At 37.6% G+C, this 22,954-nt stretch overlaps 1 protein-coding gene across 7 annotated transcripts in view; it reads right to left on the bottom strand.

The window, feature by feature from the left end:
- Positions 1-22,954, bottom strand: part of metro (membrane palmitoylated protein 7-like protein metro) — a 114,708-nt gene that overhangs the window by 53,660 nt on the left and 38,094 nt on the right. For 6 of the 7 annotated variants that reach the window (XM_081744790.1, XM_081744791.1, XM_081744787.1 and 3 more), the window contains exon 5: positions 6,426-6,455. The exons of the other annotated variant lie outside the window; for it this stretch is intronic. In XM_081744790.1, coding sequence (XP_081600916.1) covers positions 6,426-6,455 — 30 coding nt within the window. The remainder of the gene's footprint in view (positions 1-6,425; positions 6,456-22,954) is intronic. 7 annotated transcript variants of the gene reach the window in all.

The following is a 22,954-nucleotide window of genomic DNA, read 5'->3' as shown; positions in this document are numbered from 1 at the left end:
AGCTGCACTCTCTGTTAGGCTATGTGGGCTAATAAGAGTGCATTTTCACCGGGATCATGTGCTCAAAACACAAGCGCGCTATCTATTCTCGGGAGCCTAAGTTTAAATATGGTTTACTGTTTATAAATTATTTATTGTAGCTTTGGAAAACTCAAGATTACTAATAAAACTCCAACTGAACAAAGCAGTATATATATATGTATTTTAAGATTATATATTTGTGTTACAGTTTCGGCTATGTAACACAAATATATAATCTTAATATATATATATATATATATATATATATATATATATATATACTGCTTTGGTTTACTGTTTATATATTTAATTAGTAGAGAATGCTCCAAGTGCAATGCCAGAACGAATTTAAAAAGAATGGACAAATGGAACGGGAAGGATAACTGTCATTGTTCCTACATATAAAAATAAATCTTTTTCTCCGCACCTTGTTCAGTTTCTCGCAAAAATAGCATCTCTCTATGACTTAGAGTTCCCGAGATATGATTCCTTAAATCGCCCGAAATTCGAACTTTTTGGGCCAATATCTGGGGAATGTGGCCACTTGGCCAGTAGCTAGTTGATCAGTAGCCACCGGTTACTATTTGATACCAACATGTTCGCCATTCTCTTAGGTATTGATCAGCACCAATATCATTTCTCTATAATTTATGGTTCCCAAGATATGATTCTTTAAATATTTGGAAATCGGCCGTTTTTTGGTCAATATCTCGGGAACGGTAAGAGTGACGCGAATAATTAGAATCACTTTCTCGGATAGGTTTTGATGCTGTATCGAATACAGGGTTCAAAACTGAAACAATCGCAAATAGACAGACAGACACGAAGGCAGAAAATTCAGTAACGAACTTTCTAAGTTCGTTGAAAATGGAAGTCACTAACAAAAATGAAAGACTTATAACTCTTGAACCACTCCTCCGATCTCGATCAAATTTTCAACATAGAAGTGGTTCGGGCCTGCGATGGTTATCATTTCACTTTGACGGTGAAACTTAGGGAAATAGGAGGGGGAAGATATTTAAAAATGATAGAAAATTGCCAATAGTAGTTGAGGAATTCATAGTTTTGGGGTTCTCTAAGATGAACAGTGACACTTTCAATCCCGTTTAAATCCAAATTCAGTCCTGCAACTTGACGGAAGGGGAAGGGGGAGATATATAAAAATAATCGAAAATGACCTATATTAGAGACAGCTTCGGTAATAGTAAAAAGTGACTAACTAACTGAATATATTACAATTTTTTCTTATTTTGACCCAGAAAAGCGGGTAACTGACGCTAGTTACTAATATTACTATTAACGGGATAATAAAAAAAAAAGCTTCACTGTAATATCGTTGCTACTGTCAAGAGAGTTACTAGCATGCCGTTGCTATTATTAGTATATAATATCTTGAATAGACAAAATAAGGTATGAAGGTACGCCTATCATTTGGGATAAAAAGATGTGGCCCACAGAAGGTATGAAAGGTTAAACACTTCCGTGACCTCAGCACACAAAAGCGGTGGTGTGCCTTTCATCACATTCCAGCTTCTTTTAGTCCCAGATACCTATCAGAGTAGCTTCATTTGTGTGAGGGTAAAAGTGCAAATAAATCCTGTCTCTTCGAAATATCGAACACGGATCATCTATTCCGTAAGTAAACAAGTACCGTGTGGGTACTGCTCGAAAAACCTCCATTTCTTTCTTTCTTTGTACACAATTTAATATTCCGAGGTGAAGAAAACGATCCGGTAACGTTAGGGGTCATAGAGCACAAGAAGATATACAGGAGCAACACCACCACTTCAAATACTAAATAAATTATTATTATTACTTTAAGTTTAAAGTAGGCTAAATAAGACGAGTAATAAAGCAAATGATTTGAATGATTAGTAGAAGGGAAAATTGCCCGAGTGTGTTGTGTCCCGTAAACTCATATGGCCTGGGGATTCAACAAGAACTCCAATTTCTCAGGTAGGTATTGGTAACATATATTTGCAAATGATTATTCTGGTTGTTGTAGACACTAATCCTACTCCAAAACAAAGTTCATTAATGACCTTCTAGCAAAAAGAATGAAATCTTTTAGTTTATGCCCCACATTTCTGCGACGACGATGATGAGAATGAATGAAATGAAGAAAGTGGGAGAGCTCCGAGAAAACCCATGAAACGGTGTTTGAGTCCAGTAGCAGTTCGCAATAAAATTTCTCCTTAATAATCACGGGATGTTATATGATTTTCTCATGACTACACATTGAATAATTGCGAGTACAGTAGGCAAGCAGCATTCTGCCCCGAAAAAGTATATTTCAATCTTGCATCATCATCTTCTGAACGGTATGATTCATCTGAACCAAACTGCAAGGAAATCAAAACTATCGGTAGCCAAGTTATATATAAACTTTAAGTACTAAATGGCTCAGATAAATAATCACTAAAAAATCATTCTCGCATGGAAGTAAATGGAGCTATGCAACGCCTAAATATATAAGCAAGCATCCATGTGTACGTGTTCATTGTGCTGCAGAACTTCTAGGGTTACAGGAAACCCTTTCTTAACAAACCTTAACGTTTAGCCTACTTTAAACTTTAAAACTTTACCTGGTTTCTTGCATCATCCCCTCGACAACATTCTAATAGTTCTCGAATTGTTAAGTGTTTGTTTGAAAAGTGGAGGAAAAAGAGGCTTGACACACTATGAAAAAAACACACACACATCATATAGTAGGTGCAATGCAGATAGCAACCATAAACTAAGTACGAAATAATGAGATGTATCTGTGAGTAATATACTGTTATTAACATGACGAGTTATTTCGTATCTAGTGTACACGACTACTAAACTAAGTTCTTATAAACTAGTTTATCTGGGTAGAATTAGTGAACAAAAATCAACCAGTCAATTAGTTCTACTTTCCTTTACACGACCTGATCTTCAGTTGTTTACAGGATTTTAAACGTCTATAAAATTATAACTAGATAACCTGAAAAATTTTAGAAGAGTCGGACGGTACTTTGGTTACAAACAATACAAGACTAAGCAATATTTATCTTTCGAGGTTCCTCAGGGCTGAGTGGATAGCGTATGCACCTTTGGCGTGGGAGACCCGGGTACGATTCCCGACGGAAGCTCATGTCGTTGGGATTCTATGTTCAGCTATACGTTAACGTTTTCCTTGCTACTGAATGAGATGGTAAATTCAAGTCCAATCTCATTCAAATACTTGTATATCCATGTAAAGATTGCTATTATTTTTTTTTCCTTTCTTGCTTCTTGTTGAATACTGAAAGATGACCATCCTACTGTTATTAGAACCAAGTGTATTCGTAGAATTACCTTGTTAATTTGCCCAGCATTATTCCAAAGTTTCTTTATTCATTTATTAACAAAATGACAGGGGCAGCCGGTCATTTTAAATTAGAAATATTCATACTAGAAAAAGCTAAAGGAACCATTCTAACCTTCGCCTAGTGAGACTGAAGAAACACTTGTGGAAATCTTTCTCGATAGCAGGCCTCGAATTTCAGCCCGGAACCTTCCAGTTGCTGGAGATCCTTCGTGGCTAAGCGGTTAGCGTACATGCCTTTGGCATGGGAGACCCGGGTTCGCTTCCCGGTGTGAGCTCATGTGGTTCGGATTCCACGTTAATCAGTAGGTCCCGTCTCATACAGTCTTGCTGTTGAAAGGAACGTTAAACTCAAAACAAACTCAACTCAACTAAACTTCCAGTTGTTGGGTCACAATGCCAACCCTTCTACATGCGTCGGCTCGTTATAAAGATCACGGCTCTAAAAAACTAGTAAGTGACAAGTGCAGACCTAACAAGATATTTGTAGGGCTGCATGCTTATAGCTCCACATAAACTGAATATTTCTTATGAAAACGAATTTGAAATATGTATGTATACATATTTCAACTTTATATCTATGGAATTCTATTTAAGTCTGCCTGAGCGCGCTCATTCTTGTCTTCTGAGGCTTAAGAAAACAGGCAGACAGTTCCACACAAAACCTACGCAACTGTGTTTTGTTTTAGTATAAGATTAAGTTATACCTTGATGTATGATAGTCTCTGTATTGAAAATCAAATTAAATTTTTTAAGTTTTACGTCCAACGATTATGCCGGCTAGGCTAAAAAGGAGAGGGTGATGATGAGAAATGAATGAAATGGTGGAATGAACAAAGTGGGAGGAAACGAGAGAACCCCATACCCACGCATACGGTGTTTGTCCAGCACAAAGTTCGCTTGGCGCGAGTTGGGATCGAACCAGGGACCCCACGCACCAGAGGTGAACGCTCTACCTCTAAGTCATCGCTGACCTTTCTCTGTATTGAGTGAAAACAAGCGTAATATATAAGATTTTGTATTGAACACTTATATACTATCATCTTTTACAAACGAAGCTGCAACATTTGAAAAACAATTAGAAAAATGTTCTTTGCCATTAAAGCCTATAATAATCCCTCCCATCTCTCAAATATGTTTTCCATTCAGTTTTGGCTGGATGGTTTGGAGTTCAACGTCACTTTCCAGCAGCGAAGTTACATGAGACGTGGAGTTTCAGTTTGACAGGACCTGAATCATTAGATTTGCCGCCAGAGAGCACACACTGTTCTCACGTATCGAAAGAAGTTTATGTTAGTTACATAGTTAGAAGAGAGATCTCCAATAAATTTTTTATCATGGTCGTGAGGTTCTGTACTCAATGTACAGGGATGGGATTCTAGGGGTTAATGTAAAAAGCCGGGGCAGCTGGTGTCCTGTCATCTCTTGAAAGGTAAGGAACGGCCTAAACACGGAAAGTTGTTCTTAAATGATGATCTGTGCACTTGCTAAGTGAACAAGATTCAATTTTGATCGTGTCCACATTATAAAACAGTATCTGTGTACTTCATCCAGAAAAACTGAGTTACCCTACACCCCTAATCTTCATAATTCTTCTTTTAAAATGCTTATATAAGAAAGTAAAAACGAACATAATCTTAGTTTTCTTTAAATAACTACCGTTTGCACACTTATTAAAAAATGACTAGGACCTACTTTGAATAAACATTTGTTTAGCATTCCCTTTGAACACCAAAGTCATGTGAGACGGAAACCTACGCTTTAAGATGGAATCCGAACCACTGTAATGCGCTTAGTGTTCTCCCACGAAGGATGGAAGCCAAAACCACGTATCTCAAAGGTACTCGCGCTAGGCACTAGACAAGCGGGATGGGTTTGAGTGGACGTGTAAATAAAAGTCGATCATTAATATTTTTGCATTATTGACTTTCAATACACAGGATGTTTCAGAACAACATTGACAACGCTTGGGAGGTCATTCCTGACACTAAGGTACGACAAAGAGTATGGATTAACCTGGGTGCATAAATGCTTCCTTTCGGTGTTATAGGCTGCTGAAAACACGAAGAAATTAACTCTAAAGGTTCACAGTTCCAATACTATGGGCTTTACCGTAGTCAGGTCAAGACTTCACTTAGGAACTAATATGTGCACTATCCAAAAATACATGTTTCAGAATCCTAAGGTATTCATGCAACAGTTTTTATAGAGGGAGTTTAGCTACGGGAATATAATTTGCCACGTACTCACCAACCACCTCTATAAAAATTGCTGAGGAAGTACCGCAGAACTCTCAAACATGAATATTTGGATAGGGCACACATTAGTTCGTAAGTGGTCTTGACCCGACTACGGTAGGTTCCATAACTTTGAAGCTATGGACCTTAACAGTTCATTTTCATGTTTTCGGCAGCCCATAACTCTGAAAGGAAGCATTTGTGCACCTGGTTGGTCTATACTTTTCGTCTTATCTTGGTGTCAGGAATCACCTGCCAAACGTTGTCGGTGTTGTTTTAAAACACCTTGTATATGTTCAACCTCAGCCTACTTATCTTGGTGATAAATCATAAATTACTACAAAAACTAATGAAAAAGTTATTTTCCATGACTACTCTCATCAATACCAAAAGATGTATAATTATGTGTTTTCCACATTATTCAAATATGAGAATTTTCCTCAAACTTCATCACATTTGATGCTAGTAAATCCACAAACTTAAAAGTATATTTAAGCACTATAACACAGTTGGGAATACTTGATTCTGTTTATTTTGTAGTTTTCCAATTCAAATATTTACACATCTTGTGACAGAATACAAAGCTGTGGAAGCTATTTTTAGGGAAGAGAACTAATCGAACACAATTATACTACATGCTACATTTTTCACATTTGTTTTGGTGCCATCAAATGGGATTACAAGACTATTAGTGCATCACTCAAGAATGCCACCACGAACAGAAGCTACAAGAAACAAAAATACCACATACACAAAGGTTAATATATATATGTATGTAATTTTGTTCAAATAAATAAACTGTAACTTCACATTCATCTACAAAGAATAAAACTTACCACTATAGGCTCAACACTTTGGGCACCACTCTTTGCAAGCAGAGTAATGAAAAGAAAAGACAATGATAGTACAGAAGCTCGAAAGGCATTCTAAAGTGCCTTCCACACATCCAGGCCTGTACTCCATTCCGATCATTGCAGCATTAAGAGTTACAAAACGAAGAAACACGGATTCTGTTGATATCAACAGAATTAAAGTTCAATTCAATGCCTGTGGTTATTTTTACTAATCTCTACTTCTACATAGAAGGTTCGGATTTTGGACTTCCAAACAGTAATTATATATCAAATATCCCGAAAATCAGAGTTCATCCTTTTATGTCAGAAATAATTGACACTATCTTGAAAATATCAAAAAACCCGTATTTCACTAACATTTTGAGCTAACACAAATTTGGCTAAAATGTCGTCAGAGACGGTAGACAGGGAAACGCAAAAATTTTAAATGGTAATATATCCTTTGAAAGACCTTTGCATAACAAGCACGTCACTGCATGACATCTGTGAAATGTCTGAAAGATAAATTTTAAAAATTGACCTTTACATGAAGACCCTCTGTGTTGCCTCACACGATTAAAGAAAAAAAAATCGAAAGCCCGTATTTCATTAGTTTGAGGAAATTAATTGAATGTTGTTTACTAAAATTTGTTTGTTCTCCATTTCAGTTTGAAATTACATAAAGATGTCATTAATTCCACAAACATTTTCTTTTTTTTATGCAGACGCTTGCTTCTAAACGAAGTCTTTCTCGAACTCCTTTGCCATTTAGAATTTTTGAATACCCCTCCCGCCGTCTCTAGCGATGTCATGATAAATTGACCACTTAAATTAACACATACGGGGTTCAGCAGTTTTCACAATACCATTATTTTCCGAGACGAAAAGGAAACCTGACGTTTTGGGCAACCTTTTTTTATGTGGTATTACGCACTCTAATTGTCACATTGTAATGACTTACACCTTGTTTCAAAGGTAGATTAACATAATCACTTACGTTCCTTATGCGTTTTGTGTAAATAAATAAATGAAATATTACCATGTAATAGAGAAAACGTTTCGGACATTATTGCTAACATATAAAGGTAACTAAGAAAGTTATATCGCTTTTTACCTGCCACCTTCGAACATCGATATGTCACCTGAGATGTACCTGGAAGATAAAAAATAGTCCCCATAAGCATCGATGACCTGCCAACTATCTGGAAGGCCATGGATTCCATCGCGATAGAATTTGGTGGGCCGTGAAGCCAAGAAGGTATCAAGTGCGTTTTCCAACTCTACTACGGATTTCAACTGGTGTCCTCCAAGGTTATTGTCCAAGGAATGAAACAGGTGATAATCGAACGGTGCAATGTCCGAGGAGTATGGCGGAAGCAATAGTGTTTCCCATCCAAGATGTACAATAGTGTCCCGGGTCATCCTAGCCACGTGGGGCTTAGCGTTGTCGTGTAACAGGAGGACCCCTTTGCTATTCAGAAGTGCTGGCTAAAGAGTTTTGGGCTTTTCTTAAACACGGCTCAACCGCTGGCAGTACATAGTTTCATTAATGCTATAATCAGCTGTTAGCAGTTCCCGATGCACGATGCCACAAGCAGTCCACCAAACACAGAGGAGGACTTCCTTCTCGTGCAATGCTGGTTTCGGCTGTTTTGAAAGCGGTTCATGGGGTGCTAACCAATTATGACGAAGCCGTGGAATTTCGTACAGGACCCATTTCTCATCACATGTCAGTACTCTGTCCAGAAATACACGGTGCGAAATACACGTGAAAACGGTGTCCAGAAATGGCTCCTTCGTCAGACGAGACAGCAAAGAAACACAGGTGTTTGCTCGCGTTGCCTTCTGGCCTGGAGTCAAATCATGTGCGACCCATCGACCCAACTTGTAGTGCTTCCCCAGTTGATGGAGGTGCTGCCGAATGGTTTCTCTACTCACACTGAATTGCAGTCCCAGTTCCTCACATGTCTGGCCACTGCTCGCCTCAGTTGCTCCCTAAAAACCTTCATTTTGTACATGTGTTGGTCTTCTGACACGTGGTGCGTCTTTGAATGTTTCGTCACCGTCCTCAAACTTTTTCAACTACCGCTGCACTGTCCACGTAGTCATGACACCCTCACCAAATGCCTATCATATCTTCCGCCCCGCTGCAGCGGCGTTTGACCCCAGTTTGAACTCGCATAGCATTCTCGCTCTTATGACGCTCTGTGGAAATCCCATGTTCACTCTGTCCTTACGCAAGTTCACGGTGTAACTGAATTGTCACAACCAGGTAGTATGTTGGATATACTCACGCCAACTACTGACTTACGCCTTATCTCCATTCGCACTCAACTCGCGGTGTGAGGGCCAATTGAACACAGGCCTCCACAAAATGCGATAGAATTTTCTTGGTTACTTTACAAAAGATATAACTGACCTTATTCCTCCTGAGTATTTAAAATTGTGAAAACATTTTCAAGGTCCGCTCCTGTTCTCTTTTTCAGTCTCTTGATAAACGACGAACACCATAATCTACAAACTGACATACTCATTCGTGCTTATACTTCACTGCAACACATTTCATAATACCAGGGCAGTCAAAAAGTTCCCGGAATTTTGTTGCAGTTCTTTAGTCGCAAAATATAATACACATTTGCTTAATCGCCTACAAAGTAGGAATCTTCAGGACACACACACTTACTCTATTGCTCCTGCCATTGCTGAAAACAGACGAAAAGACCTCTTTTTGTATCTTGCGAAGTTCAGTTGTCACGTTGGTTTTGATCGTCTTCTGTGGTGGTGAAACGGCTACCTTTGAGGCCAATTTTTCCTTAAAGCGTAATCACGGTAAAGTGTTTTAAGGCTATCAAAGTCTTTGAAGTAGATTTCCCTAATTTCCACATGAACTTGATGTTTGCGCGTTACTAGAACTGCGGCATTGCGCTAACTGATGATCACACTCCTCCGTTCAGCTACACTTCTCGTACATTGCCTGTTATCATCTGTTAATACTTGTCAAGTTCATAATTAGGCAACCTAAGGACTACTGTGCAAGATTGCATCATAAATATCAAAACCAGCACATCAACTGTCACGAAGGAACTTCACAGAATATAATTAATCTCGCTATTTATCACACCCCAAAACTAGCTGCTCCAATAATATGCCTTTATATATTTGCATGGTACGAATTGCAAAAGAGCTTTGGAACTCTAATGCAGCTTAAACTTTGGAATAAAACTACCAATAGCACAAATGGGATTCTTATTAAGATTACCATCATCCTAATGTTCACGTTAAATACTCTGACGTAAGAAGATCAATTATATCTTTCAAAACATTACCAATTCCCTGTAGAATTTTCATAAGACGGTAACACTTATTCTGAATCTTGGAAGTTTGGTTCCTGGATTCTTTCGTAATCTAAACAAGACTCCTTACGGGGACTCGAGAACATTTGACGAAACTAACATTATCAGAGCCGAATCAGTACGTGATAATTTATTCTTTGTTACGTAAGAGATCACGACTTGGACCTTCTATGACAGACCAATAAAATTTCAGAATGTACCTATTTATATTACAGATGTAAGGACATATGTCAAACCTTAAGTCATACAATATATCAATACATACAACATCGGCAAATTAAATGTTAAATACACATTTTCTTTCCAACATAAAATTTATCAGCCCGAATATCACGCAAAGTGTGTACACGTAGTACTATAGTCGACCATAATCGCCAGGTTCTGAAGTCGTTTTCCGATAATGCACTTCCTCCTGGACAGGTAACTAATGCGCATGCTTTCTTGTGTGTATGGCCCCAGAGTGTAGTTGCTTCGGAAACAAACTCAAGTAATGGCTCGAACCCCCACTCATATAGCTTTCGTGCTGTAAAGAAACCATACTCTTCAATCTATTGACTCATAATCTCTTTTAATGCATTAACCCAATTACGTACATTTTTCTTTCAACGTGGAAGTCCACAATACTTTGGACTTCATCAGCAATTTAAATTATGTTGCAAAATATTAAATGACTATCAAATTTTATGTTAAATTATCTATTACATCTTTAAATGATGTAAATCAGATAACAATGGTTATCCCTGAAGAACTAGTTAATTATCTTTCAAATGAAATCTTTCAGTTTAACGTCCCACGACTATGCGCGATAGGCTAAGAGAAACGATGATGAAAGCAAGTGAATGATGATGGAAGAATTGGTGTCATAAGAATGTGGGATGAAACGGGAGTACCCCGACAGAACTCGCGGACACGATGTTGTTCACCACAAACTTACTAGCCACAAATCGAACCAGGAACCCCACGCGCCAAAGGTAAGTGCTCTACCACTGAGCCACCACGCCCCGTAGTTAAATATCAATACTGGAAAATGCCTTTTACAGACGAACATTTCACGTTCCAAGGAAATTGAAATAATGTAGAGGAAATTGAGACAGAATACCCTAAACCAGTACCAACATCGAAACACTTAGTACTAACTCCATGATATGAGTAGTCTTCACGTACTTCTTCAGTAACTTAGGCCAGCCGCATATTGATTAGAGGCAAGATAGGCAAGTCGCGGCAGGAGGAGCAGGAGAGGATGCAAAGAGGCCTGTGAGTCACAACGTTGGAGAAGCCTTTGTTTATTACGTGTTCGATTGAGGTATGCGGTACGAGGCTCTATTGTTCTCAGTTTCCTGCCTGTACTGCGTCTGGGCTTGGCTGTCTTGTCCTCTGTTCAATATGCGGCTAGCCTTAGGCATATTATTAGAGAAAGATCAGTCAAGCTGAGGCAGAGGGAAGCAAGAGAGGATGCGGAGAAAGATTGCGGAGTTCACTGATTGTAAGAGTTAGTGCTGGGCACAAAAGCCCGTTTTTTGATTTCCGGTTTTTAGGAAAACCAAAACCGATTTTTGAAATTAAAAAAACAACGGGTTTTCGGCGAAATCGCTTTCGGTTTTCTCCAAAACCGGTTTCAGTTTTTCCAATACTGGTTCTATTACTGACCAAAATGTGTTTTGTTTCACTCCGGAAGCCGATTCCGTTTCCACAGAAATAGTTTTGTGTGCTTTCCAAAACAGTTTTGGGTTTTTAGTTTCGGTGAAAACTGAACCGGTTTTTGGGGAAAAACTAAACCGGTTTCGGTGAAAAACCGGTTTTGGAGAAAACCAAAATGTCGGTTTTTCTAAAGTTCGTTCAAGGAACGTTCAGTACCTCATGTAAACAAATACACGTGGTGATGGCTTTATTTCATTGGTTACAGAGCCTATCAACATCCATGCGGTAGAAGAAAATAGTCCATCATCAAGTACGCTCTTTTTTAAATGTTTTTGTTTCTTATAAAGCAATTTCCTTCTAGAAATGCAATTTCCTTACAATTAAATAATAGAAGTAACAATATATCTAAGAATTAAATTGAACTAGCAGCGTTCACCCCGCTTCGCTGCGGTCACCCCGGAACGCAATAAACTTTGTTACTTAGATAATTTTTACTTTTTCGCTTTCAAGTGATATGATAAAAACCATAGAAGATTGCAGTAAATCTTAACATTATATCGCCTGTCATTTATGTTAACCCGCCCCGCTTCGCTGCGGTCATCCCGGTGCTGGCATATTGTAAAAGTGTCTGTAAAAATAAGCAAATCAATTAAAAAATTTTAAACAGAAGATTCAAGCTATTTTCCGCTGTATATCGCCTGTCATTTATGTTAACCCGCCGAGTGACACGGTCATGTGGGTTGCATATAAATACGTTTATTTTTACCTATGATGAACTAACAAAGGATTTGTGGACACCTGAATGGTCAATTATCTCAAGACACTGGTAATTAAAAATTAAAGTGATATGATAAAAACCATCTAGGGTCCAAATCCTAATAACCCCCCAAAAATGAAAGAAATTGGTTCAGCCGTATTAGCGTGATGAGCGGACAAAGAATTGTACGTTCTCTTTTATATATATAGATTAATGCAATAAAAGAGAATACGCATGTGCAGAAAGTGGCTTTGCTCCACCTTCGCGCGAATTACAGTTTACAATATGGCCGCGTGCGGGGAATATGTAAAACATCGACAGGGTAAACCGTTGCGTAGTGGTGAAAAACGTATTGTTCTCAATGTTTTCCATAAGCTGTGTGAAAAACATCCAACGCTAGCCATAAAAGACATAGTGAAATTAACTGCAGAATTTACTGGTGTGTCTGTGTTTAGTGTTAATGGTGCTCGTAGTGAAAGATTAAAAAAAGGAATACTGTCAACTCCCGGGAAGAAACATAGACGTGAGAAACCAGTATTGGAAGTTCAGTGTGATGAATTTGTAAGAACTGCTATTCGTAGAAAAGTTCATCAATTTTATGTGAGAAATGAACCACCAACAATCAATAAAGTGCTGTCCGCTGTAAACATCGATACAGATTTACCTAATTTCAAAAGAACGACTTTTTATACTCTACTGTGTGAAATCGGGTTCGAATTTGTCCACAGAAATCGAAAACAAATAATCATTGATCGTGAAGATATAGTACACTGGCGGAGGGAATACCTAAGGAAAATTCGTTCCTACAGGCAACAAGGTAAAAAAATATATTACCTTGATGAGACTTGGGTCAATGAAGGTCATACGACAACAAAAGTGTGGGTTGACTCAAGTGTAAAAGATAGAAAGCAAGCGTTTCTTTCAGGTTTGAGCACCGGCTTGAAAAATCCTACAGGAAAGGGGAAGCGCCTGATTCTCCTACATATTGGAAGTGAAGACGGTTTTTTGGAGGGAGGGGTCTTGCTTTTTGAATCCAACAAAACGGGGGATTATCATGATGAGATGACAGGTGATGTGTTTAGCAATTGGTTTCGAAACATTTTGCCGAAACTCGAACCTAACAGTGTGATTGTCATGGACAATGCGCCATATCACAGTGTAAAGTCAGAGCGCATTCCAAACAGATCGTGGGTCAAAAACGATATTATTGAATGGATGGGAAATAAAGACATACCATACGCAAAAGACATGATAAAAGACGAGCTAATTCAGGTGATAAAAGCAGCAAATGTAAAATCAAAATATGATAAATATATTATTGACAGTATGGCAGAAAACGCTGGCCACACTGTTTTAAGACTCCCTCCCTACCATTGTTTCTTTAACCCGATTGAGTTGGTGTGGAGTCAGGTCAAGGGTTATGTTAGAAGTAATAATACCACGTTCAAAATCAAGGAAGTTAAGAGCTTGGTTCAAAAGGGTTTGGAGCAGGTAACAGCTGATAAGTGGCAAGAGTGTATTAAACACGTCGTAGGCGAGGAGGAAAAATTCTTAGAATTGGATGGGATCTGTGATTCAGTTGTTGACCGTTTGGTTATAAATGTTGTTGACGACACCAGTAGCAGTGAGAGCGAGGACACGGATATGGAAGGGATTCAACCCATGTCAGATTCGCAATAGGTATGTTAACATGTTTTTATTTTTCGCTTTTGTTTACTTTTAAAACCACAATCAAATCATCAAATAGCATTATTGTTATTTTAATCGCGAGTAGGGAAACAAACAGAAATTCCAACTTTAATATGTAATAATTATTTCTTGCTTTTATAATGCAAAATAGCCATGTTTGAAATTAATCGTTTCGTCTGCAAGATCACAATATTTCTCGTGGTGGTATTGTTTTGTAAACTGCGTGGTACAAGCACGTGCTTCTCGAACGAAGCGCTGACCGACAGCCAATCATCCGATGACTGGCGGAGTAATATCATTCTGCAATGTTTACATCAGGATCAGAAGATTCGTTGAATGAAGAGTAGAAACAAGTTTCCGGTGTTTATAAAAAAAAGGGTTTTGCCCATCCTAGTCTGAATCACAACGTTGGAAAGGCTTTTGTCTAGCACATGCTTGATTGAGTATGCGGTACGACGCTTTGTTGTATTGCTTACAGTACTGTACCTTGGCTCGGGTGTTCTGTCCTCTGTCAATGTGCGGCCGAGCTTACTCATACGGCTGAAGACGTTCTACAGACTAGTTCAAAGTCACGGGAAAAGAAGAATAAAATCTTTCAGAATTGAATGATTACTTTTTTTCTCTTTTCGTCTGGTTCGTTGGATTGGAGTTTAACTTCTTGAGTACCGAGGATATATGAGAGGTGAACCTATATCTTTACGTGAGATCTGAACCAATCAACTCCCAAGGGAGATCAGAGGTGGTTATTTTGCAATTAGAGATTACTTGAGTTTGCACGGGCTCACCTTATAGTATGGGCTCTATCTTATTCGAGATCGCACTAACTATCCTAAATAAAGCCTACTAGCTCCAAATCACACTCGATCAAGCTCTGTTCTTTATATTAAGATTAGGAATTGGATTTCTGGGCTTTCGGTATTTATGGCCATGTTACCCCGTTACGTAAGAGGGATGATATCCCTCGGGAATCACACTATCCGAGTCAAGGGAAAGAAGAAAAGTTTGTGGAAGGAAGGAAGGAAGTGGCCTGGGACCTCTATGTTAGGCACCACCCCAGCATTTGGTGGTATGAATGAGGGAAACTCAGGAAAACCTCAATCAGGACGGCTGGCCTGAAAATGGTGTGAAATAGTCACATTCTGGTCATCCCTTAATGTGACTCAATTTAAACCTCAATAACTCAGCCCCTAATTAAGCTAAGAAGATGATTTTAGTATCAGTATGTTCTTGAAGGATAAAGCTTTCGACCGATATATATTTGATGTATGTAGATAGGTACCACGGCTGACCATGGCGGCTACTGAGATTTAAATTAAGTCACATTAAGGAGCGACCAGAATGTGCTTTTTCACACCGTCAGGCGGCTCAATGGTCGTAACTCTGTAACGATGCATTTCCCGACATAAGGTCATATGAACTTTTTTACTTGTGTACCCATAAGGAATACACTCCTGAAATTTTACCGTACCTTTTTGTTACACCTTGTATAGTTCCACAAAGTTAACAAGCATCTCCCAACGGGAGAACGCACCATCTCATAGGTTCTTTAAGTAAACAATCGTAAGTGATTTGGAATCAATAGCTTCAAGCGTTACCAGCGTCAACTGCTTTTCATGGCATTTTAGATTGACGTGTAAAAGTAGAAAGGATTTTATTATTATTATTATTATTATTTTTTCTCAACTCAAAACCTAAAGCACCCCATACGCAGCTGTTAATCATCTTTCAACTCAAAGGCGTGTGATCTGGATTCACGGAAAACTTAGAACACCGGCGTATGTTACCACAAACCAAAGAATTTTTAAATTTTGGATTACAAACCTGGATGTGCAGAAAGCTTCTTAACACTAACATAAATTCATCACACTTCTTGCAAATTAATCATACCAAAGTACCATCAACGAAACAACTGCAAAGAATCTTTGAATACATCACAGCTGTACGTAAGCTCAAGAAATTCACACCAAAACACACAAAATTCAAAAAAAGAAATATAAATACGATATCATGTAACGCGAATATCCCTTCTGTTACTGTACTTCGCCATAAATTAAAGTATAGCAGTTCTGTACATGAAAGAAAAACACAATTATTCATGCTTAGATATCAATCATGTATATTTAACAAGTTCAATCAGAAAGCTACAGTTAACTTGTGTTTGAAATTACTTATTTCAAATATATGATAGTATTTTCATTGTTTCATTATCTTCGTTGTTTTATGTCAATCGTTTAAATTTTAAAAAATGAAAAGAAATCTTTCAGTTTAACGTCCCACGATTATGTCATTTACGCTAAAGGAGACCATGTGAATGATGATGGAATAATTGTGGAATGAGAATGTGGGAGGAAACGGGAGTACTTCGAGAAACCACACAAACACGATGTTGTCCACCAATCTTCTACACAGAGTTTATTGATCAAATATTTAGACAATGATTCCACGTATAAGATTTCCTCCGCTGTTAACCGTCTTTAGTAGATTTATTTATTTCGTGCATCTATAGCAGTGGTGAAAGCAATCAAATTCGAGATTTCAGTGACAGAAGTTACATGTTTCATGAACGCTTCATACCGAAAAAGTGTTTTTACGATGACACTAGTTAACAAAGTTTTTGTAACATAAGAGAAAACACCTGTTCTTCGTCGCGTATTTCATAACCCTACCTCTTGTCCCCTTACAAATAATAGCACAAGAATTAAACCAAAGAAACCATTATTACACTCAATAAAGCCTCCAAGTTTCAGAACAATCGCGTTAATTTCTTCTACAAAAATAAAAATATTTATGTGTTTATGCTTTCAGCTCTCTTGATTTGGTGGGAAAAAAATAATAAAAAGTAATAAAAAAATAATACAAATATTCAAAAATGCCATGATAAAGCCATTTAAAAACTACCAGAATGTATGAAACTTTCATTGAGTTACTCAAATGTACACTACTTCTTTCTTTTGTAAGAAGTATTGCATTCTCTAACAAGACCTCCCCCTTGAAGGATCCTATCGTCCCTAGTGCCTTTTCTCAATTTTCATTGTCTTGGTGGAATCTTTCCCCCTGTTTCCTGGGACAGCACCTAGATTAACAGGACACAAGCTAAGGTGAGAGTGTAAAAAGTGAATTTTTAAAGACATCCTACAACCCAATTCTTTGTATTTCTGTAGCATGACCTGTACGATTTCACTGCAATTATCCGCTTTGCTATTGCCCAGAAAGTTGTGCACAACACACTTAACTGTTGTCCAGGCCGCTATCTCGGCACTGTTTAACTTGCTGTCAGAGCTATCATCAAGCATGAGTTTTCTAATCTAGGGACCAACAAACACTCCCGCTGAAATCTTAGTATCACTCAGATTAGGAAATTTATTCACAAATGCTTGAAACCTTTACCAATTGTGTCCATGGCTTTGACAAAATTCTTCGTAAGTCATACCTTTATATAAAGTAGTGGCAGTAATATCTACCAAAGGAGTATACTTGACGATGCACTCTTCAGGGATGTAATTTACTCGAGGTTCCCAGTCCATCACTTCATAATGCTTGTCATCAGTTTGGATAGCGCATAAACATAAAAAGCATTGGCACTTCGTGTAACAGCACTCCAGTCCTAATAAAATACCAACTACCTTGAGATCACAACATATTTGCCAACAATGGTCCTTGCAATGTATGTGATTTAGCGAAGTTAACATGATGTCATAGTATTCCTTAATCTTTACTGCGAGCGCAAGTGGTACAGAAGATTTTTGATATCCATTACGAAAAAGGACAGCTTTAAGGCTGAGCTTTGAAGCATCGATAAATGGCTTCCACTCTTCTGGAACGTAAGGAATTCCAAGCTCTTCCATCTAGAGAAATATCTTTATTTCTCTAGGAATAATAACGCGATTGTTCTGAAACTTGGAGGGTTTACTGAGTATCAATCAAGGTTTCATTTGGTTTATTTCTTGTCTTTTAATTATTCGTTAGGGAACAAGAGCTAGGGTTATAAATACAGGGAAAAGGGACATTTTTGTGGGAATTTCCAAAAAATCCCTCTGTCACGGGAAAACTGTACGTGAGGGAGTGAAATGGAATGCATTTTAGAATTCAACACAGAAAAGTTTTTAGGATGGTGTTTTCTCTCGTGCTACAGGAAAAAAGTTAAACTTTGTTGACCAGTGTAATCGTCCGTTCGCATAAGCACCATTCGTTCCCGGCGGGAGCTCGTGTGGTTCGGATCCCATGTTAAACTGTAAGCCTGTGTCTCATATGGCGTCGCTGCTGAACGGGACGTTAAACTCACAAATCAAATCAAATCACATGTAGTGAAACTACAGCGTTTAACTATCAAAGCAAATTCCAAATTTCTGAAATGAAATGAAATCTTTAAATTTTACGTCTCAGGGTTATGCCGGGTAGGCTAAAGGAGACGGTGATTATGAGGAATGAATGAAACGGTGGAATGAAGAAAGTGGGAAGAAACGGGAGAACTACGAGAACACCCACGCACACAGTGTTTGTCCACCATAAAGTTCACTTGGTGCGAGCTGGGATCGAACCAAGGATCCCATGCATCAGAGGTGAACGCTCTACCACCGAGCTACTGCGGCCCTTCCAAATTTCTGGTTTTCAGAGCTTCTTATTTTTATTATATTTCTGAATTTTACGTTCCAGACTTCAGTCTTTAAGCTAAACAAGATGAAAAACTGATACACAAAAGCCACAAGCGGCATGGGAAAGTAATGTTGCAATTGCCAGTCTAACGCTAGTTTTCGGTACTTTCGCTTTACACTTAAGAAGCAGCAATGGCACTTGTACACTATATGAAAGAGTGGTTTGTATGGCGTGATATTTTCTCAGTTAATATTGAAAGTGGAAGTGGTAGTGGATTATATCACACTTCTGGTTTTAACAGGGAGTTAAGCTGGGTTGTCACTTTACAAGTATCTTGTAGCGGTCATAAAAGAAAATCTTGCAACCCTACAATGTTTCTCCATGTTAACATTACCTTGAAAGGGACATACAACATTTTTTTCATCTTGCAAGGAGTCAAACCATGTACAACTTTCTGGGTCGCCTTGCTTGCTACCTGCTATCGCCCTCCCACTAACATAAAGAAAAAAAAAAACAGTTTCACTGCTTCCGGAACGACGTATGCTTTTGAACGGGGAGAGGAAGCGCGCCAAAATACACGTTTTTAATGAAGAGATTCACTATTTGTCCACTAGAGCGCAGTGCTGCATAATGCGGATATCTTTCTCCTTCCAGAAAGTTATAATGTGTAAACAGTAAATGGAAAGATCGGGTTACAAGATTTTTTAATGACAGCTACAAGAACTCTACCACTGATCCACCATGCCCCCCACGCCGAGTTTCGAAATCTACATGTATCTATTACTACTTATGTTCTAATCAATCACGTAAATATAATTTATTTTGATTATATTAATGTGACAATGAAAATATACATTTCAAGATAACTGCTAGCTTTCTGAATGAACTTAGGCGTATTAACTATAAAAATACACAACTTCAAGTTTTGTGTGACTCTACTCCACTCAGAAGTTCACACCTAACTACAAGTCTTAAGCAAATTATTTGAAGATTTATGAGCAATACAAACCCAAATCCACATTTCAGTTTTTATAAAAAAGCGTAACTTGAAATCAGATATAAAATGTTTGCACTGCTCAAAATCTTCAAATAATTATCCTGCAATAGTTAGTGCAAACTTATCCTGAATGGATCTAATTTTACTAACTAAATCATTGTTTTCAGGCATTCTACACATTATTTAAAAAATCATCTATAATTTCATTCTGACGGACTATCCAGATATTATATATATATATATATATATATATATATATATATTCACCCATAATGCAACACACTTTCAAGATTGTCAAGAAAAAGAAAGAGAAGAATGCTCTATTTTATGTGTATCACTAATTATAAAATACAGTGCGATGAAAAGAAAAAAGTTTGTCTTGAGTATGTAAGATAACAAAAATAAACACATCATCTACAAGTTATGCAAAATGCGTTTAGTGAATCACCATTCTTAGAAAGATATTTACTTGTATGCTAGTTCAAAAACTGCATTGGTAGTATAAACGTGGAAAACAGTTATAGAAGATAATAAAAATAACAAAATAGATTAAAACAACACTTTTCTTGTCTTCTTGCACCTGGAAAAGTTATACATTAGTTATTTATTTATACTTCAACAACATCCATTTGATATTTAAGAAAACGCAATACCATCATTATCACAGCAAAAGTAATGACTTCAACTATTATACAATGGACATTTAAATACAGATAAAATATAGTCACAGCATGAAAAGGTATGAAAGACCAAACTTTATGAATAGGAATATTGAAATGTTTAGACCAACCATCTCTAATAAGTTTCTTTTTTTTTTTTTTCTTCTTTCTTCAATCTTTTGTCCCGTGTTTGTGAAAATGATTTACGTGTCACGAGTAGAAATAGTATATAATATATATACCTTGTATAAGGTAATTTCTTGTTACGATACGCAAACCCACGAAATGTATTCTATGTGGCCGTAAACACGCATTAGTGAAATAGCAACTCCAGAGGAGAACGTTAACTCGCGCCCACTTGACGACATAATTACGAAATGACGTTTCCATATCATAATATAATTTAGAATGTCCAACCGTGATAACGGAGAAACCAAAAGAGACAGAGTAACGAAACTTTGCACGAAGCAACTAGAGAAAGGAGGACACCAGCCCGTGTATTGACGAACGTCACCCGATGAACAGTGGTGCCAACCCAAGAGTAAGTTGTTTTTGTAAAACAAATGACCTAAATTGGACATCATCATAGGAAGTAACTATGAAAATAAAGACAAAAGAAATGGTAAACGCAGAACAGAGTTGTAAACGTTTCGGGAAATAACATGAAACGTGTTAAATGCAAACGCCGTTGCTGTACGCAGCGTCACCATCTTTTACAAACCACACTTCTCAGCTTTAACAAGATATCGAATATCTCAGTCAGTACGTGACTTATCGATCTCACATAACCACAGTACTGCTCCTCATGCCCTATCGCCTTGCATTATAGGTTATAAACCATACCGCACTAGTGACATTTTCCGAGTTATTGTACCTTTTCCAAACTCAACTTTTCTCAACTTTCTTCTGTTGATGGCAACACTGTCCAACGGACCCTTGTAGACTTAGGGTCAACGTAAACAGTTCTTGTCAATATTTACCTCAATACCTGTGTGCGTCAACGGCGTTTGGGTCTAACATATGTTTCACGTCATTTCGGAGAAAGTCTGCAACACTGATCTGCGTTTACCATCTCTTTTGTCCTTATTTACAATGTTGCTTCCAATAATTATATCCAATTTAGGTCATTCAATTTATTAAAAAAACACAACTTTCTCTTGATTTGCCAACACTGTTCATCTGGTGATGTTCATCAATACACAGACAGATGTCCTCCTTTCTCTAATTGCTTCGTGCAAAGTTTCGTTTCTCTGTTTCTTTTGGTTTCTCCGTTATCACGGTTGGACATCGTAAATTATATCATAATGTGGAAACGTCGTTTCAAGACTTTGTCGTCAAGTCGACACGGTTTAACGTTCACGCAGGAAGCTCACTAATGCATGTTTACAGTCACATAGAGTACATTTCGTGGGTGTGCGTATCGTAACAAGAATACCTTATGCAAGGGACACCCTAATATATATATATATATAGTGAGGCAGTGAATCGGGCGACTTTGAAAATGTTATGACGAGAAAATGATGAAATTTATTTGGGTGTGACAAGCTGGAATAGAAACTGGACACAAAAGCGAAAGCATTTAGTGATTTGTGAATTTAAGTCACCAAACAGAAAACAATGTGGCGGAAAATAAAGAAAATAATGTTCCACCGGAAACATAGCTACCCACAAATGACATTTTGCAGATGACCGCCATTTCGCTGTTGACTTTCAGTAACCCTCTTGCTAAGGTCACTCATTACTTTTTGTAGCATATCTAAGGGAATTCTTGGAACTTCGTGAATGCGACGTTTTAGTTCAGGAATTGCCATACAGACACAAGAAAACTATGTTAAAAAAAAAAAAAATCATTGTGATAATTCTCTTTTGTAGTGCAATAATCTTTTCTTTTTTATTTTGTGCAACACTGTTTTCTGTTCGGTGATTAAAATTCACAAATAAATAAATGCTTCCATGTCTAGTTTGTATTTCTACTTGTTACATAACTAAATTTTTAAATAAATTTCATCATTTTCTCGTAATAACGTTTTCAAATCTCCCGATCCACTACCACATCCTATATATATATAGGGTGTTAGAAAAATGTGTTAATATTTTGTGCACGGATTCGTCACATCAAAATGAAAAAAAAAGCTCATACAGACCTGTGTTCGAAAGTGGGTAGTTTCGGAGTTATAGGGTGTCAGAAAAAAGTGAAACAAGTAAACTTTAGAAGTTCATAGCTCCATTACTATGGGACCTATTGTAGTCGGATAAAGACGTCACTGAGGAACTAGTATGTAAACTCTCCAAATATCCATGTTTAAGAATGCTCCAGTACTTGCACACCAATTTTTAGATCTAGGTAGGTGGAGAGTGATCAAGTACTCGAAAACAGACTCTCTAAAAATGATTGTGCAAGTACCGAAGGTCCTGAAAGATGGGTATTTGAATAGTTCACATACTAGGTCCTTAGTGATGTCTTGACCCGACTACGATCGGTCCTATATTAGTGAAACTATGGACCTTTAAAGTTCATTTTTTTCATGTTTTCGGCACCTTATAACTCCGAAACTACCCACTTTCGAACACAGGTCTGTATGACCTTTTTTTCTTATTTTAATGCGTCGAATCTATTCCCAAGATATTGTGACAAATTTTTGTAGCACGCTGTATATATATATTCTTTATTCAATAACTTTCGAACAAATTCATACACTGAAACATAGCTATCAGTGCTGTACAGAGATCAGAATTATATCTACATAAAACAAAACAGAAGTAAAAATGATAGACGTGTCTCGAAGTTATTGGCCAAAGATCATGTACGGTATTTTTACCCATTTCATCTATTTATTTTTCAAAAC

Source organism: Thermobia domestica, chromosome 17 (genome assembly GCF_964235325.1).
Source record: "Thermobia domestica chromosome 17, izTheDome1.hap1.1, whole genome shotgun sequence".
NCBI lineage: Eukaryota > Metazoa > Arthropoda > Insecta > Zygentoma > Lepismatidae > Thermobia > Thermobia domestica.
The sequence above is the reverse complement of the archived record's forward strand: the minus strand, read 5'-3'. Positions and strand labels throughout refer to the sequence as shown.